Source organism: Podarcis filfolensis, assembly GCF_964270895.1.
Source record: "Podarcis filfolensis genome assembly, chromosome: 6".
In the NCBI taxonomy this organism is placed as follows: Eukaryota; Metazoa; Chordata; class Lepidosauria; order Squamata; family Lacertidae; genus Podarcis; species Podarcis filfolensis.
The window spans coordinates 89,358,445-89,378,840 of NC_139609.1; the positions used below are offsets into that span (position 1 = coordinate 89,358,445).

A 20,396-nucleotide genomic window follows, 5' to 3' on the forward strand; every position below is an offset into this window, starting at 1 on the left:
GCCTAAAACATACTCTGGTCAAACCACAATATCAGCAGATGCGTCTCAATACAGCTTCTGAAAAATCCTAATCCCATCACCACCACTATTTGGCATGAAATAATCAACCCCAGCAATTAAGAATACAATCCAGAAACTATGGGCAAGGTAAGAACATAAGAAGAGCTTGTTACCTTGGCACTGTGTAACTGAAGCTTAAGAGGTGGAGATTTAGAGAACTGCTTCAGAGCACACAAGACGTAGCAGAAACTCAGTTTTCCCCTCCCTCAACAGCACTTTATGGGGCTCTGCTCTGCAGAGCCTCCAACATTTGGGGGGGGGGATAGGCAAAGGTACCCATGCACACAACACTGTACATGTCACTTTTGGATACTGGATTGTATCTATGATGTACATGAGGCCGCATACTCACGATAGCAAATGTATGGTGAATCTATTTGATGGTCTGGGGATTTATAGTATCCTGGACTGCACCTCTCACAGTTGACCCCCGCTGTGTGATGCTGAAAAACATTAAGTCCAGGATTTTCAGCGATGATGATGAATTAAATTTGTGTGCCGCCCTTCATCCAAAGATCACAGGGTGGTTCACAACATAAAAATGCAAAATGAGAACACAAAACACATAATACTGTAAAGCAAAAACGAACTAATAATTCCTCTCCCACAAACACATTTAAAAGATCACAGAATGTTAAGCAGCCCAAGGCCTGACTGAAGACAAATGTTTTCGCCTTCGGCTGCACATATACTAAAAATTGGAATGGTGCAGAGAAGATTAGCGCCTAAAGATATGTAATGAAGGAGCAAAGTGAGCCTCCCAAGGGAAAGCATTGCACAAATGGGGAGCCACCACAGAAAAGGCCCGTTCTCATGTTGCCACCCTCCAGATCTCTCATGGAAGAGGTGGATGAAGATGGGCTTTAGATGGTGATTGCAGTTCATATGGACAGTCACCCAATTCAAAGGTAGCCTATGTTAATAAGGGCCTTGCACATGACAGGGTCCTCTAGCAGTACATTTGGGAGGTGAGAGGTCACTCACTAATTACACAAGGAGTGAAGCAGCTCTTGATACTTGAGATATGCTATAATCTGCAATGCATGTCAGGATCAATGGGCCATCCCTAAAGGATCCTGCTTCCATAAGAGTCTGTATTATATTCTTTTCAGATCCTTTCCAGTTATTTTCCTCTAGGATATAATCTGATAACGTTAAGAGCTCACATTTCCTCTTAAGAACTCTCAGCTTCCTCACGGCCAGTGCAGTAGTTTCACTGGCAACGCCAACAGCAACCCAAGAGACACAAACGCCCTTTGTTCTGCAGCACTTCCAGCCAAGACTTACCTGGCAGTCAATGCATACACCTCCACCTGAAAGCTGACCATCACGATTTGTGCTGGCCTTGTGGAGATCCACCTCTGGGTCATAATAGCAATCATAGGCATGGCCGTTGCAATTGCAGGCTGCAATGACAAGAAAAGGTGAGTTACAACTGACGCAGCCTCTGATTTACATATTCTTCCTTTTGCAGTAGCAGAATTAACTGCTGGGTTTTGAATGATGCTTTCTGCCCATTCAACCAGATTGCAGAAGCTCCTAGGGTTAGAACAGTTTTGTATCCACCCAGCTACCTCACTGCTTACCAAGCTCCAGATAACGTATAATGAATAACTTTAATAGCAGCTCAGGGTCCAATACAGGCAGTGGCGTAGCGTGGGTTGTCAGCACCCGGGGCAAGGCAAGTAATCTGCGCCCCCTAACCCGGTAGGGGCAGAGAGCTGCGAGTGCGAGTGCGCCCCCCCAGATGTTGCGCCTGGTGCGGCCGGCCCCCCTGCACCCCCCACGCTACGCCACTGAATACAGGTGCTTTGGGGACCCCATTGTTTACTTTTGTTCCATTGTGAAAACTTCCTCTTCTTCTTCCCACTCTCTGCTTCTTCTTCTTTTGGCTGTGATCGTATAGTGGTTAGTACTCTGCGTTGTGACTGTTTTAATTTAATACTCAAGTACAGAATGAATCAGCTGCATCTGCTGGGCGAAGCGCGCACACTGCTAGGCTAGCGAACAAGAGGTTAAGTTTAAACTCGTTTTTAGAATCCTCCCCACTGCTCTCCAACAAAAGCCAACGAAGCAGGAGAGTGTCAGATTTCTGTTCTCTTTGAACCCTGCATGTGAGTGAAACGCAGGCCAACACCGACCGTCAGGTAAATCAAAGTGCATTCATTTCTGGTTCTGCAACTGCCTGTAACATTAAACAGCTGAATGAACCAGTTCGGGGTTTTTTATATATAAAAAATTCTACTAGGGGCTGTATCTGTGCTTACGTCACTTGCCAAATCCCCTCGTTGCATTCCCCCTAGAGCAGCAGTTCTCAACCTGTGGGTCCCCAGAAGTTGTTGGACTACAACTCCCATCATCCCTGACCACTGATCATGCTTGCTAGGAATGATGGGAGTTGTAGTCCAACAACATCTGGGGACCCACAGGTTGAGAAACACTCCCCTAGAGCTTCCCAGTGGCGTATCTGTGTGGAGCCTCTCTGCAGCCTCCCTCTCAGCTGTAGGTGGGCAGACGCAAGCCCCACACTGCTTGAAAAAGCAGTGCGGAGCTTGCAGGCAGTCCACCCGCCTCAGGAGAGAAGCGTGGCTCAGGCACACTGCAGGCCCTGCGGTGTGACACCCAGTGCCCCCCGCCTCACGTAGTTATGCCTCTGGATTAGGCAGATTCATGGAGGAGAGGGCTGTCGAAGGCTACTGGCCATAAAGGCTGGTTGGAGGTAGCAATGCTTCTGGTTTCTGGAAATCACTCGAGGGGAGAGTGCTCCTGCAGTGGCGCAGAAAGGGGCGTGCATGAGTTAATTTTTCAAAAACACACATTTTTGCCATTTCGTCACCCCCCTCAGTGATGACACTGGGGGCAACCAGCAACCCCCCTTCCTATGCCACTGGAGCTTCCCCTTCCTACGCCATGCAACTACTAAGCTTGTTTTGCACCTGACCAAACCCATTTCTGAATCCACTGCTTTGCACCTGTTTTCACCTTCACTCCATTTCCACGCTGTTCCCCCTTTTTGTGCAATCCCCCACCTTGCACGCAAACCACCCCTGTGGTAACCTCCTGCATCCTCCTCCTCCCCCACACAGCAGCTCCTGAGCCCCCTTTTTCACTTTCCACCCAACTACAAAGCCACCATCCCCTCCTGTTCTTCAGACCCTTTCATGGCCCTGCTTCCATCTTCAACCCCACTCCTATGCCTTTCGCTTCCTCCTTTTCTGCAACACCCTTTCCCCCTCTTCCTCATTCTTCTTAACTCTCCCTTGCACACAGACCAACCTTCCATTTCCACGCTGCCCCCTCTCTCCTATTCTGTAGCCCACTTTGACAGCACATCCCATGCTGTTATTTGTTACTGCATCTTGAAGATGAACTGAATCTCAAGTGCAAGCTTGCCAGTTAGCTTCTTCAGTTAGAGGTCAAGTTCAGTTGATGGATACTGCATTAACTGTCTCCTTGTTAATACATATCTCATCCAAATTACTACATTGAATACATGATTGTGGGAAAGTACTATGGAATATTTGAGGGCTCCACATCCTTTATCTCTCTTACATGAGGGAAAAGTTTGAAACGGACTCCCCCCCCACAACATTCCTTCCTTCCTGTTGTAGTTAAACAACAGCAGAAGTTTGAATAAAGAAGTGGTAGTGAGAGAGAGGAAAATGGCAATTTAAAACAAGCAGCTTCTTCATTCTTGCTGTACTCAACCTTTTCCTCACACATATTCCACTGAATGAAGGTTATTTACTCCAATCTCTGCTGTTTAAAACCACCATTTTTCTCTTAGCTCTCTCCATCCCTTCTTTACTCAAAACTTCTAAATCACCCACTGGTGTTGTGCAAGCTGCCTTCTCTTCCACTCCCCTAGGCCACCCTGACTTCATGCAAATCCAGCATTGTGAAGAGGAAATACAAATCCTCCCATGGAGGCTGCCTGATGACAGTCTTACATTTTTATGTATACAGGAAGATAAAACTTACATTCACATTCATTGGCGCTGTCGGTTGTGGCTGGTTTCCATGGCATCTGGTTGAAGCCTGGGCAGCATCGATCACACGACGCTCCACAGGTGTTGTGCTGACAGTCACACTGTAACCTGGCAAGTGAAGAGAGAGCATGCTTATTACTCTTGGAGTAGGTTAGTGAATGGCCTCAAACATGTCAATTTTTTATTATAAGAATGAACCTAAGCAGTATCGTTGGCCTTACATCTTTACTTTGCAAGTGGCATCACAGAAATTAAATATTTTGAACAGTAATGACAGCTTGTCCACGCAATACTGCGTGTCAGAGAATGCTGTATCCTACGTTTACAAGCATTACTACAGAACAGAGCCCCCAGTGGATGTGTGAGGCTATTTATTTAATGCATCTCACAATGCACCAGTAAGTTCTGATGTGGTGCACACTGCCAATGAGTGGGAAGGGGCAGGATCCAAATACTCTGCCACGAAAAGCAAAATGCATGGGGCTCCTATCTGACAACTATGAGGAAGAATGCCATAAAGGAAATACAAGTATTACTAGGATCTCTGTGTAATTCATTTTTGGTCAGTAAAACTTTTAAGGGCACATCTATACTTTTATACAGTACAGTCATTTGCATGCTACTAATGAATGGTATTGGGACTATCTCTAGAAAACTGTGTTCCTCCTCTCTTACTGCGTCTTCTCAAAAACTTCCACTTGACTTCTTTAAAGAATTAATAACAACAACCCTATTGTATCACTGCACTTCAGTTTAACAGCATTGGCATGTTAATACCAAGAATATCCCCTGGACAAGGACAAATGAGTGGCAGCTGCCCAGAGGGTGGGTGGGAGCAGTGGTTGGAGCAGTACATTGCTGCACAAATGCCATTCATTTCAATGGGAAATCTGCAGGAGAAATTCCTGGCGGATTACGCCTTCCCTGTGATTTTGTTAGCTGAGGTTTGCTCTGACTAAACAGGCAGTTCTAGAGGCGCCAGGCAAGACTTAGAATCTTGTCCTGACTGGGCTATGGTGCCGATTTATTAGGTAAGGTGACATCATGCCATAAACTTGCACTCCACTGTGCCATTATACCCACCCAACAAAAATGTGCTCTGTTGTGTCAGGCTGATGGATAATACAGTTCTGCTCCAGCTTTTATCTGCGCAATTACTCATTTCCCCCTCCAGGCATGCCTCACCCTCCTATGGCACACGCCCGTACAGTTCGCTCATTCAAAACTCAGGGCTTAAAAATAGATGCATTTTGTAAAAGCTGTAAGAAATAGACAGGGAGCTGTGGTATACAGCCCGTTTCAGGTTCACACCCATGTATTTCCATTGAGTCCCTGGGTTTGCATTCAGAGCCAATAGTCAGGCAGTAGGGATAAGAGCATAAGTACCACATCTAAGACGGTCCCCCAACCACCATATGTAGCAGCTGACGATGGGCTGTACTCAACAAGGCTACAGTTCCATCAGCCCAAGGGATTTCACAACAGAATGCTCTCCCCTCCTTTCACATGCCCCCTAAATCTGTTCTGGGGGTTCCCTCACCACCACCCCGAAGCACAATTGGTGATAGCACACGAGTAGATAGAGGAAAGTAATCCTGGTGCAAATGGGACTATTAAATTGATTACCACCCAACATCAACTTTGTGGCACTCACACCAGCCGTGGAGAAAGGTGATCTGCATCAGCTTTTAAGTTTCCACCATGACTGAACAAATGCTACAGTAATTAGTAAAGATTCTGTATCCTGCATATTTCTCTCTGGTTATCAGAATACTGAATCACTGGTATTCTGATTGGCCATGCTCAGACATCACACTAAACCACAGTTTACAGTGACAAGAACAAGCCTGGTTAAGCTTCAGAGTGGCTGGGGCAACCCAGTCAGATAGGTGGGGCGCAAGTAATAAAACTGTTGTTATTGTTAGACTCTCATGCTACACCCTCCTCCTCTGGTGCAACCATGAGGAGAAGCTTTAGCTTCCAGTTTCTGATTTATCAAGTCTTGTCGTGTTGTCTAAACTCACAAGACATTTTGATGCACACCATACTAAACATTAACAGGGGTTTCTTGTTCAGATGACACAATAAACTGTGGCTAATGAAAACTGGGATCCGTGATTACTGCAGATGGTTACAGATGCCAGGTTCTTGGGAGAAAAATGATGACAAACCTAGGCAGCATCTTAAAAAGCAGAGACATCACCTTGCCAACAAAGGTCCATATAGTTAAAGCTATGGTTTTCCCAGTAGTGATGTATGGAAGTGAGAGCTGGACCATAAAGAAGGCTGATTGCCAAAGAATTGATGCTTTTGAATTATGGTGCTGGAGGAGACTCTTGAGAGTCCCATGGACTGCAAAAAGATCAAACCGATCCATTCTGAAGGAAATCAGCCCTGAGTGCTCACTGGAAGGACAGATCGTGAAGCTGAGGCTCCAATACTTTGGCCACCTCATAAGAAGAGAAGACTCCCTGGAAAAGACCCTGATGTTGGGAAAGATGGAGGGCACAAGGAGAAGGGGACGACAGAGGACGAGATGGTTGGATAGTGTTCTCGAAGCTACCAGCATGAGTTTGACCAAACTGTGGGAGGCAGTGGAAGACAGGAGGGCCTGGTGTGCTCTGGTCCATGGGGTCAGGAAGAGTCGGACATGACTAAACAACAACAGATGAAAACTGGAAACACAAGCTTGGAAGATGTGAGTCCAAGGCTCACCTAGACATATTCTAGTTGTGCCAAATTATGGTTAGCACAGGGATAGCAGACATGGTGCCCTCCGTTCCAATCAATCTGTCACAACCCTAGAATCATTTTGCCTTCTTCATGGGATGAAGTTGAGAGCTCCGAACAAGTAGAAGGGCACACAGGGCCGGCCACAGAAGCACTTCCACCAGATGAGCCTGTGCAGCCAGTATCCCTCCACCCCAAGGACATGGCACTGCCATTCTCAGACTTGGTGACCCATTGCAGAAGGCCCAGTAAGATCAGAGGCCCTGCTGCTCCATCACAGTGGGAGGCCACTGAAGTTGGCCTATTTAACTGAAAAAGCCCCTTGCAGTGCAACGTGCGCTAACAACTGTGATTTGTGCTTTCGATGGAAAGACATGGGCGTGCATCTAAAGCAGGCTGTATACCTCCCTGTCTATTTGTGATGGTTTTAATAAAGTGCATGTATTTTTAAGCCGTTTGTTCTGAACAAGAGAACAGTGCGTGCGTGTGCCATAGAAGGGAGAGGCAAGCCTGGAGGGGGAAATGAGTAATTGCATGGATAAAAGCCGGGACAAAACTGTATTACCCATCAGTCTGACACAACAGACAGCATTTTTGTTTGGTGGGTAAAATGGCACAGTGGAGTGCAAGGTTCTGGCATGCTGCCACTGTAGAGGGCTGAGCTGAGCTGAAGTTTGTTGCTGAAGCAACACGAGAGCCCTGCAGTCATATAGGACAGGATGAGCCTTGCCTCACGTCTTGCCTTGCTTTGCTCAACCTCTCCTTGCATCCAGCCTGAGCGCTGCCTGGCACCATGCCTTGTCTCACTGCAGACCAGAGGATACAGCTAAAACCTGCAAGGTCAATAGTAGGTGATGGTGGGAGTTGTTGCTCACAACATCTGAAGGGCACCATGATGAATATCCCAGGTTTAGGGTAATATCCAAAAGCAGCCATTGTGGGTGAGTGTGTGTTTTACGATTCAGCAGTTTGGTTGTGGGAGGAAAGTGGGATAAGGATTATCACTTCTGAGAATGAAACACAAATTTTGAAAGGCCCCATTGTATGAGCAGTTTTCCATTGACATGTTGCATTAGCTGAATCCCTTGCACCTTCTTCACTGGCCAAAATTCAGACAGTAGCTGCACACAACAGTATTGGTAAAACCTGCAGAACTTTCGCAAACTCATACACGTTAATAAGGATCTGCAGAAACGTGCTTACCTATTACAAACAGGAACTACATAAAGAAGAATAAAGGAACAGCTGAAGTTGGCACATTCTCTGAGTCAAGTTATGTGTGAGAGCTCATTGAGAAAAATAGATAGCCAGAGTGAGTGGGCTCCTCAAGCAGGAGCCCAGCTCAATTTATAAATTTCCCATAAATATGAACTGGCCCATAAAGAAATGTTTATGAAAGGGAATGATGAGCCTTAAGAGCAAAGAAGAGGGACAAAAGAAACACTTGAGCTTCATAAGAGAGAGAAATTAAGATTACATGAACTGCCTTCCTGGATCTGGCCAAGGTATAACTTTCTGTTTCTAGCAGCAACAAACCAGAAGCTTCTAAATCTCCCAGGCAGGATGCAAAGGTCATGCTAATAGCCTCACATCATTAGCAATGGAACAAGAAGAGCTGGAAGTTCCCTATTCAGAAAGAAGGAAAAGAATGATGCATGGAGGGCATTGCACTCTGCAAAACTCTGCTCTGAAGATTTGGAAAGGGCCTTTGGGAACTGCATTGCATGATGCAGATTCATTCGCTGCTGAACCAAAGCTATAACTCTACATCCACTCCGATAAAAAGCTACAAATGCCTTTAATTAACCAACCTCACTCTTACTGCAACATGAGCAACCCCATCCCAGCTTGCCATGTTGACAATTCACAGCATTTGTGCAAAGAAAATTAGCTTGTTTGGGCAGTCAACATCAGATAGTTTGCAACCCTGTAAGCAAGAGCCAGGAAATCCTCTGGTCCATGGGGTCATGAAGAGTCGGACACGACTAAACAACAGCAGCAGCAAACCAGTCCAAATACTTTTACTGAGGTACCTATAGCCAGTCCTGATACCTTTCCTACCTTTCAATCCAAGGACTGGTGTCTTTAGCACAGAGAACATGCCTAGAAGTCTAGAAACCCAGAAATAGTTTACATTGCTGGTGGAGATAAGCAAAGGCGTCCAGCATGCCTGTCCGTTACTGAAACTCCATAGCACCTCATATGTCAAGTGCTCTGTGTAATGAATTACACATCAATGTGCTTACTTCAGTGTTTACATATTTCATTGATTGAATATATACACTGTGGTGGGCTAAACCAGGAATGCACTTCTTTACTGTTACCATTGCCCTTCTCATTGACGTGAAATGTGACTCAGGAACATTCTGTGAAGCAATGAAAAAGTTTTCAAAGGCTGAAGGGCCAGCACAGCACACACACCCAGTTTAAAGGCTGTCAGGGAACTGCCATCGGAACTAGAGGAGGAGGCGAGGCTCCACAGCGATGCTGGAGAGGGGCCAAGCAGGGAGAGAGGCAGGTCTCCGGCTGGGGAAGAAAATCAGCGCAACACCAGGGATAGAGGGGGGCTGATGGGGGAAGCAGAGAGGAGGCTCCAGGACTCTTCGCAGGAGACCAGCGAGGAGAGCACAGGTCCTCCGCTGCCCACACCCACCCTGCGCAGAAGACTTCCGCGCAGGGAAAGTAGGCGGCGACTTGGCGTCAAAGAACTTCTTTGCTGGAAGAGGTTCAAGAAACGCCCACTGACGGATTCTGCCAGCGACTGAACAGCCACGGAGTGGATGGCTGTCCAGAGAGAAACGGTTTAACCAGGCAACCTAGCCCAGAGCGGCGGTAACTTACGCACAAGCAACCCCTAAAGCCATTACAAAGGCAATTTGCTTTTGTGCTGCAAACATCATCCTTGCTCAAATTCTGACAAATGAATTTTGTCTTTTCCCCAATGTTTCCAGTATCAATGAGTTTATAATGTTACTGTTATTTTGAATTAGTTTCTCTGCATTTTTATTTTGAATATATTCTGCAAATTTGTTTGTTTTATTTTCTCTGCACTTTTTATTTTGCAGATATTTTGCCAAAGGAAATCATGCAAATAAGCTAAACAAATCTAACATTCTAAATTTGTGAACTGCTTCCTGAACCAAAGAGAATGTCAATCAAATATCCTTCCCCAGCCCATATTGATACATTTCAATAGATTTCACTGCTGGCAAAGTAATCATTAAAACGGGCCCACATAAATAGCAATATCTATTTGCTATCTATTGCTCAGGGTGAATTTGATTTAAATCAAATAGATGTAAATCATGATTTACATCATGATTTAAATCACTAGTCAGTAAGACTTGATTTGAATATATATATTTTTTTACAGAAAGACTCATTCTTGCTGGTATAATCTTAATATTTACAACCAGATGAAGGTTTCATTTTTTTAATAATAAATTTTCAGAGTAGTTCTTACAGTTATATCAAGAATTACTGATTTGGTTATACTATTAGAAATACAAAAACAGATATTTATGAAATTATGGTGAGGTTTAATAAGTAAACTGCTTATATTTGGACAACCTTTCCGCTGTACTTTATTGGAAGGAGAAAAGCAGTCATTTCCTTAATAACAATTCACAAAAGTACAGTGGTACCTCTGGTTACGTACTCAGTTCGTTCTGGAGGTCCGTTCTTAACCTGAAACTGTTCTTAACCTGAAGCACCACTTTAGCTAATGGGGCCTCCCGCTGCTGCCGTGCCGACTGAGCACGATTTCTCATCCTGAAGCAAAATTCTTAACCCGAGGTACTATTTCTGGGTTAGCGGAGTCTGTAACCGGAAGCGTATGTAACCTGAAGCGTATGTAACCCGAGGTACCACTGTATACCGAATAGTTCGTAAACAGGGCTGTTCTTAAACCGAGGTACCACTGTACAGCTGTATGCATAAGCCACACATCTCTTTCAAGAAGTAAACACACAGCCCCTGCCAAAATTTCTCTAACTTCCCTAACAGAAAGGCTACCCATAAGAAGCAGGAAATGGCACCAAAAGAGATATGCTACCCTGCAGGAAGGCTGCGTGGAATCAGCAGTGGCCTCCCCATCGTCAGATGAGTTAGGCAGTGTTGGAAGGGGACTGGGATGCAGAGAAATCAAAACTGGCTGAGTCCATCTTCGTGCTGGGTGATGGAACTCTTTCTCTCTATCCCATATCCATGCCTTCATTTGTCCACCCACAGCACTGATTATCCATGTATTACCCCTGCCACATCTATGTGAATACAGTGCAAAGGAATGTCCGTTTTCACACTGCAATCAGACACACCCATCAGGGGCAGGGAATGCCTAGACAGTAGCATCCGAATTTCGCTGAAGTCATTAGTGGAACCTCTGCCAAGTTCAGCAGGGAATCCCTGGAGTCCCCCCCCCCCCAAAAAAAAATGCCTTTCAGACTGCAGGTAAAGTGTGGTCTCTCCCTGTCAAGAAATCTTTTTGGGTGGTGCAGCTGCTTCGTTATACAATATTGCTAAGAGACACATCCAAGCTTTGCTAGAACACAAGGGGGAATCAAATCAATACTTTTTTTATTTATTCTTTCAGGGTAGGGAGAGGTGCCAAACTCAGACAAGAACTCTCTTTATTTTCTTTTTCTTTTCTTTTTTACTGATTCAATATTGGCTGGAGACCACTAGAGTCGTAATGTTAGAAGATGGCTGGGAGAAAAATAAAGCCACTGTCTGTGGGAAGGAACATGCAATCCTTTGAGCCTTGCTCAATAGAGGGGGCCTTTTCAGTGCCTAGACCGTGAAGACCCTGAAAAACTCACTGGGTAACTTATCCTGAACTCTTAAAATAACAAGGCCATGGAAATTTTGCAAAACAATAGTTAGGCAATAGTTATTTTGAATACCTAGGCAGCTTACTGTAGAAGGGCAATGCATGATTTACACTGGGGGAGCGTTAGTATTATTGTTCTGGGTTTTTTTTATATGCAGATTTGCTGAATGTGTCAAAACGTTTGTTTGCTGTGCTTGTATTGTGGTGGCCTATGGCTTTAAACAATGAAGTTTATTGACTCAATAGTTAGGCAGAAACATCCGAAAATTCTTGAGTTTCTAGACTGAAATTGAGTTCTGGTCAGGACCGGCCCTACCATTAGGCAGACTGGGGGAGCGTGCCTCAGGTGACAGAATTCAGGGTGCTACTGAACTCCAGAAAAGTACTAAAATCTAGTAATTGAGCCATTTTGTGTGCATTCATAGAACATGCAACCATGCACACACGGGCTGTTTTCGGACCTGGAATGCTACACATGGGTTCCTACTATGGGCTATGACTGACAATAGGCCTTACTTACAAAGCCAGACACTTCTTATCAATAAAGGGAAATTCCATTCATTATCATGAGCACATGGCAAAGTCTGAGAGTGGGGGGGGGGCAGCTTGCCAAAATGCACCCTGCAAAACAGCTGACCAAAAACTTCATAGTTAAGAGCTCCTTTTTGGAACAGTCACTTGACCCAACGCTTTGGCTGTATGGTCATATCAACAACACAGAGGGTGGACGTTCTGCGCCATCCTGGGCTAAACCTTCTGGAGAGGCAAGGAATTTCTGCCTTAGTGCGCTTTCAAAAAGAGTTATGGTAAAACATCCAATTAAGTTATACAATCATGATCTATACACATTGCAAGACATTTTTAAAAAATGTTTGAAAAGTATTAGCATCTTTATTTGGATGTTTGCACTGGAATTAGAAACCAAAGGGTGTTTAAATCTCTTCCATTTGTACAAGTTTTATATCTACTCGAGTTAATGAATTTTTAATACTGAAGCCCATGGATGACAAAGGCTTGACTCCTGAAGAGGACTTTATTTTGAAAGCTTTCTGGCTGATTCATCTAAATAGCACTTATTTCTAAATGTCATCTGACCTGTAGGTAGAATACAGAAGTGCATTCTTAATATTTGTCTGTATGTTTCATCGTAGTGTTTTAGGTAAGTCTGCTTTTTGAAGTTGTATTGTGTTAAGGAAAGCAGAACTTTCCCCCCCTGTTTTTGTCTGTGCTCTTTCAAAACACAGATGAAATGTGTTCCCATTTCGGCCTCAAATACATGCTGAGGACGGCCATATCCATACCAAGAAGGAATGAGGCCTGCTTCTCACTAATTCACTGCAGTGGAATAGGGACTTCTGCATAATGAGCTGGCTGACAGCAGAGAACAGGAACATTTCACCTCAGGAAGCAGAGCTGGAATGAACAGCCCTCCCATTCTCTCCAGGGCGCTTGGGGTTTCAATGTACCAGCAACAGAAAACAGCACCAGAGAGGATCCCTGCCCACATCCCCAGTATAGGCCATTTAGCTCTAGAGATGCAGATCAGCACAGCTGCCCTTAGTCAAACCTTGGTTTCAAACACTGGTTAAGAAGAAAACCCTGGTTTGGGGTAGTTGCAGTTATATGCCTACGATGGTGTTATGCTTACATCTGTGTCTTATGGGGGAGTTGGAGATTCATGCTGGAGAGGAAAGGATTTAAAGAAGGAGTTTGTAATTCTCACAGTTTGCTCCCATTTAGGATATTGACAAAGATACCATTGCATTTCCCGGTCACTCTTAATGAACGGAAAGAGTCCACTTGAATGAATAGCCAGGCACAGTGCCCAATATTACAGAACTTGGATTCTCGAACACTTATCCTAATTTTGACAGGCTCACGGTGGAAATATTGGACCCTATAAAGTATGGTGGCAGTTATTTATGAAAACTCTGACCTTGAAAGCATTCTTTACCAACAAACGAATAGTTCAGTCTCTCCTATTCTTAATTATGTTTAGTCTGCTATAAACCAAATAAATGAGTCTGCAGTACCTATGACTAAACTTCTCAAGCTTTCAAGGCAACTGTTCTCCTCTCCAGAATTAAGTCGTGCTCTTGATCACAATCTGGGACCATGATGTTAAAGAAACAACGTAGTAGACATCAGACAACTGTGCTGATGGGAAGCAGAAAGGGGAGCAAATCTGTTGTCGTTTGCAGGGACAGGGACAGGGAGGCAGAGTGAGAAAGAGCAAAACAGAAAAGGAGGCAACTACACAGCAAAGTCTCGTTTCAGCCCCTACTCGTTTTCCAAATGCAAGGAATAAGGCAACATTTTCCATTCTCATTATCTCCCGACAAATTTAGGTGATAGGGATATGAGCCGTCTCTTATCATTCATATGTGAGTGTCTAAAAATCCAGACATGATGAGGGCCAGGGACTGGAACCAAGTTTGTGCTCCTGTGTCCTCAAGAACAAAGTTTTGGCTCTGATTCCCGCTAATCATGTGCTTTGAAGCTTTTGTGTGAGTAGGTATTACGAGAGCTAAAAATGCCCAATGAAAACTCCCCCCCCCCCTATTGCTCTTGGGAAGCGTATTTTAAACTCCCCCCTGGCCAAGGAACAATACTGCAGAACACAAAGCCACCTTTGCAACAGTGAACTCTAGATATAAACAATGCAATCCTAAGCAGATCTGTTGTTGTTTAGTCGTTTAGTTGTGTCCGACTCTTCGTGACCCCATGGACCAGAGCATGCCAGGCACTCCTGTCTTCCACTGCCTCCTGCAGCTTGGTCAAACTCATGTTAGTAGCTTCGAGAACACTCCCCAACCATCTCGTCCTCTGTTGTCCCCTTCTCCTTGTGCCCTCCATCTTTCCCAACACCAGGGTATTTTCCAGGGAGTCTTCTCTTCTCATGAGGTGGCCAAAGTATTGGAGCCTCAGCTTCACGATCTGTCCTTCCAGTGAGCACTCAGGGCTGATTTCCTTCAGAATGGAGAGGTTTGATCTTCTTGCAGTCCATGGGACTCTCAAGAGTCTCTTCCAGCACCATAATTCAAAAGCATCCATTCTTCGGCGATCAGCCTTCTTTATGGTCCAGCTCTCACTTCCATACATCACTACTGGGAAAACCATAGCTTTAACTATACGGACCTTTGTTGGCAAGGTGATGTCTCTGCTTTTTAAGATGCTGTCTAGGTTTGTCATTGCTTTCCCCCCAAGAAGCAGGCATCTTTTAATTTCGTGACTGCTGTCACCATCTGCAGTGATCTACTCAGATGTAAATCCTACTAGGTAAATGCATTTAGGATTGAAGCCTAAGGCTGAAGTTCTTAGAAAACCAAACAAAGAAGGAGGTAGAGGAAATGCTTAAAAGCCAGACATAAAAGCAGGGCGATGGTCTATCATCTTTAAGGAAGAAATCAAATGCAGATGGTAGAACTAGATCAATCAAAGAGAAGAAAGGAAGCAAGGGGCAACTGGTATATAATATGCTACATATATAATGCAAAGTGCAATGCAAATTGTGAAATAGTAGATGTTCACAAAGAAATATTTATTGCTCGTGATCACATGGGAAGTTGTGGAGGTGTGGAACTTCCAAATAAGCCACAGATAAAACAGACAGGAAATTTATAGCGCCAGTCTGCAGCAAGTAAACATATTTAGCAGTGTTCTTCAAGGTGCCTATCCTGGCAAATTGTTACATTAATAGTAAACAGTCACAAATTTGAAGGCTACTGGCTTTGATGGCTATGTGCTTCCTGCATTTGGAGGGCAGTATGCCTCTGAATACCAGTTGCTGGAAACTGCAAGAGAGCATAGTGCTGCTGTTTGTGAGAACAGGCTGCTGGACTAGGTGACACTTTGGCCTGACCCAGAAAGCCACCTCTTACGTTCTCCTATTTGCTCTGGACAGCCAGTGTGACCACCCAACTCACATCTTCTCATGAAATCCTTGTTTTACACTGTGGAATCAACCCTGTATGCTTCAGAATTGGATCAATCTGAGGCTGGTTTATATACTGAACTGAATCACTGCAAATTCTGTTCTGAGTGTTATACAGTGGTACCTCGGTTTATGAACTAAATCCGTTCCGGAGGTCCGTTCTTAAACCGAAACCGTTCTTAAACCAAGGAGCGCTCTCCCTAATGAGGCCTCCCACCGCCGGTGCCCTTCCACCGTTCAGATTCCGTTCTTAGACCGAGGTAAAGTTCGCAAACCGGGACACTACTTCATAAACCAAATAGTTTACTACATAAACCAAATAGTTCGTAAACAGGGCTGTTCTTAAACCAAGGTACCACTGTATTCTTTCCTTCTACTTGTCAGAGACTTTTAAGTTCTGTTGAAGGAGTAAGAAAACATTTTTTCTTATATCAGCTCAATAAACAGTTCTGGGTTTGCAACAAAAAGCTAACTAACCACCGTTCTGGGTAGCACATGACTCTGGTTCAAGTGATTTGGTTTGACTCATATTTGAATGTTGGATGAGCCGCTGTATTTGGTTAAACTCTCAGTATGACAACATAATCTAGGTGAAGTTGGCAATATAGGAGGCAGTTGTGGTGATGGAGTAAAGTGCAAATTAACATGGGGAGAATCTTGCTTTAGAATGCAGCTAATCTATCTATCTATGTATCTATCTATCTATCACATTACACCTTGTCTTTCGGCACAACTGGCTGTGCTGACTTACAGCAAAATTCATCTTTCAGTCCCTCCATTGCATGATGAACCTTGTTTCCCTTTCACCAACTATCCTTCTTAGTTCAATTCTTTAAATATCAGTCTATCTAGGCATGGTGTTTTCCAAAAGAAGTCTTACCTATAAGGATCCGTAGGGTCTTTGGCATCACAGACGTCAGCGTGACCATGGCATACGCACCGTCCTCCAATGCTGATATCTTTGATGCTGTAGTAATACTAAAAGATTGCAGAATGGTTTGTCCTTGTCACTTTGCAGACACCGGCCATATATTCTCTCCCATACAAAGGAATAATCTCATGGCACAAACGCCCAACTACTTCAAGATAAATAACTCAAACTTTGTCAGTGATAGGATTCTATCTGACGCATCCTTTACAAAATTATTCTTGAATGATGGATCCATCAGTCAAAGAAGTATTCCTTACAGGAAGAGCAGAGTAATATTAGCACCTCTGCCCTGCCTGGTAATTGCCCACACTGGCAATTATACAGGGTGTGAGAGAGGATCAGAGGCTTACAGTGTCATGGCAACAGTATTCACAACTCTGCTTATCACAATGCAGCTTTAGGGTGACATCACAGAAACGTCATGGGCTGTGTACTGAGCAACAGACAAGATAGAGGCACTAGCAGGTCCAATGTGGTATATGGCCTAATGAGGCTCCAAGGGCCAGACAAAAGCATTCAGGGCATTCAGCCTCTAGGGCTGAAGTCCCATCCCCCTGGCTTAGTAAAACTAATGGCCCAGGACATTACGCCAGGCAAGGCTAAACAATTTGCAAAGTTCGCTCTATATTGTCTCTGTTCTAAGAGCAGACCACCATCAGTCTGAACAATATCAATAAATACTGGATTCCTTGATAAAAGCATACAGGGCTTTGAAATCTGCAGAGCCCCTGAGGAGATATTTAATAACCTAGTTAATCTCTCTCATTTTGTGTGGGAGTAGCACGACAACACCCACCCCTACCAAGGTGAACCAATAGGTTTTATTTCTTTAAGTAATACTTTGGGGCATTTCTTCCTTCGTCTGGCAGCACCAACTGCATACTTAAAGCCTCTTCAGTGCAGGCTACAGTAAGTAACACCTGCTGGTTATTGCAGAGCTAACAAACAAGCAGACTGGGATATCCCCCATGCTGGACTTTGCCAAGGAAGTTGTGTGTAGCAATCAGCAGGTGCCTCAAGTGTTGTTGGGTGGGTGGCTTTGTTTGTTTGTTGGCAACCAACGTTCTCCCCACAACCCCCAAGCAGATTGCAGATTTATTACTCTAGACATCTGCATATAACTCTCTCCACAACTGTGCTGTTAGATAGACTGCAACAAGGATCTCAAAGTCCAAAATGTCTCTCCATAGGAAGGGTTGAGCTGTTGGTCATGCATAATTGGGTTTGTGGGTGGGAATGTTACCTAACAAAGTATCACACATATATATAAAGGGTTAGGAACTTTTTAATTGACCAAGGAACTTTTTTTTAGTTTAATTTTTTTATTAAATTTCTTTTTATAATATATTAAATAATTTTGATCCTAATAGGTTCAGAATAGGCTTAAACTCATATATGAATGTACCACTGAGCATATATTCCAAAGGGATATCCAGTGCATGACAGAACTTTAAAATCTTTTTGATGAATTTTACGTGCTATTTTTAATAAGCCGACCCTGACATTTTTTCCTGTGTTGATCTCACCTTACCCCACGTGCACTTTATTGCAAGCAGAGAAAATCAAGCCCAAATGCAAGATATAAATCCTGTTGTATATACTTCAGCCATTTACATGCACATAGTATTGCCATTTATTACAACATGCCCTTACTTCCGTATGGGAAACTTGTAACATGCAAAGTGCAATTTAAATCCAGGTCACCCAGGAACAAGTCCTGTAGACCACTCAGTCTACTGATGCCCTAATTTTACCTTTAATCTTGTGATATATTTTTCATCATCATCATCATCATCACTATTAAACATTAGTGAATCTAATCTAATAACAACATTGATTAACTGTTTTCTGCTTGTCCTGAACAGGAACTACTCAGAGAAGACCCACTGAAAATAATGAATATGGCTAATGAAGGTCCATTAATTTCAGTAGGTCTACTCTGGCTAAAACTTAGTTGGATACAACCCTGTTATTCACGGTAGTCATTTGGAAGATGAATAAATGTGTAGAACCTTTTCCCTTGGAAGGATACCATAGTACTCTGTACCATTTACTCATCTCTCTAATGTTTCCAAAAGCTACTGCTCCCACGCAGATTTGACTGATAAGCAAAGAGGAGCTTAGAAGCAGCTCACCCTCCTGGTCACGGTCGGGTCTCGTAAGGCCTTTCCCATCAGATGCCCAAGTAGGGTGTTAGTCCGCAGGAAGCGTAATCGAATGTTGGTGGCTTTGGTGAAATTTCTTAGCAGAGGAGAATAAGAGAAGTTCATGGCTCCCGGACGCCCGTTCACCAAAGAGACCACAATCTGTAGAAGCAGAGTGAGAAAGAGAGGAATATTTCAGGTGATAGAAAATGTGTGTGTTTCTCAGTCCGGAAATATGCTTCACCATAGCATTGGATCAATACAATTCTCATCTACTCATTTAAATTAAGGTGGTACCTCGGGTTAAGAACTTAATTCGTTCTGAAGGTCCATTCTTAACCTGAAATTGTTCTTAACCTAAAGCACCACTTTAGCTAATGGGGCCCCCTGCTGCTACCACGCTGCTGGAGCACGATTTCTGTTCTCATCCTGAAGCAAAGTTCTTAACCCAAGGTACTATTTCTGAGTTAGTGGAGTCTGTAACCTGAAGCATCTGTAACCTGAAGCGTCTGTAACCTGAGGTACCACTGTACACTATACTACTATGCTCAGAGCAAGTAACAATGGGAGGAATTCAGAATTGCACTGTTAAAAATGTTGTATCAGTGCAAGCATTTCTGCTTGTACAACAGAACAAGCTCTCCTCCCACACCACACTGTTCTAGGGATTCTCCCGACCCCCAGAATTAATTTAGGGGGTGGGGGAAGAGGGGGGAAGCCCCATTGCACTAGCAGAAGTCTCTGAGTGGGTTTCTGCTAGTGGGACCTGTTAACTGAATCCAGCCCAATATATTCTTGGGCATATTGCAGCAAACCCCAGAGGTAAGTCACAACTGCTCCCATTTTACAGATAAGGAATTGAGGACAAAAGATTATGACTCACGCAAAGCCATGCTCGTGGCTCAACTGAAATGTCAAAAGCTTTCCAAGTCTAGATCTAACATTCTTATCAAAAGGTATCACTGGTTCTCTGTAAATGGTCTTTCAATAATGTAAGCAATTATCACCTTGACTCTTGCACACAAAATAGGAACGTACAAACTACAGAAAAGTAAACTGACCAGTTATAGCTTGCCACTGAAAAGTAAGTGGGGTTAGTATAACCAGGCTGATCCAAGCTAAGTTAGCTGAAGGTTCTCATTCGCTGTCAACGGCTACTAACCATGATGGCTATGTTGGAGGTGGTGTGCCTCTGAATAGCAGCTACAGGAAATCACAAGTGGGAAGAGCGTTGTTGGACTGTGGTCCTGCTTGTGAGCTTCCCATAGGACTTCTGGTCTGATGCCACAGGGTTCTTATGTTCTTACATTCTTATTGAGATCAGTGGGATAACTTAGTCAGGATTTAAGACCCACTAATTCATTCCAAAGGGATTCAATTCAACATACACCATGTCGCCAAGCAATCTCAGCTGTCATCCACTTCAGCATTCGATATGGCAAACTTAACATGTCATGCCAATATCACATACAATTCTGGATTTCTTCATTTAAACATTCTGCCATTTTCACAAATGCAAGGTATCTCAGAGGGTATGTGGAGAATGAATAAGGGATCTTTAGGCACAAGGCAACAGAGACCTTAGCTGCAACGAACAAAATCCCATACATGGATGAATCTGTTTCAACTGAGCTGCACTCCATTCCAATCTGAGCAGCTGCTAATCAAATCTCTCTTTATTATTTCACCCAGTGCTGAAAAATGCAAACATGCCCTTAAAAAATTGAATTAATCCCTTTGGTAAAAATTAACCAAAGTAATTCTGCACTTCCTTGCGTTC

At 43.9% G+C, this 20,396-nt stretch overlaps 1 protein-coding gene across 1 annotated transcript in view; it reads right to left on the reverse strand.

Moving 5' to 3' along the window:
* The window catches only part of LAMA5 (laminin subunit alpha 5), a 197,543-nt gene that overhangs the window by 99,111 nt on the left and 78,036 nt on the right, over positions 1-20,396 (reverse strand). The window contains exons 5-9 of the mRNA XM_083618257.1: positions 18,608-18,778; positions 16,422-16,519; positions 4,042-4,157; positions 1,348-1,466; positions 413-503 (exon numbers count right to left, since the gene is read on the reverse strand). Of these exons, the coding sequence (XP_083474383.1) occupies positions 413-503; positions 1,348-1,466; positions 4,042-4,157; positions 16,422-16,519; positions 18,608-18,778 (595 nt within the window). The remainder of the gene's footprint in view (positions 1-412; positions 504-1,347; positions 1,467-4,041; positions 4,158-16,421; positions 16,520-18,607; positions 18,779-20,396) is intronic.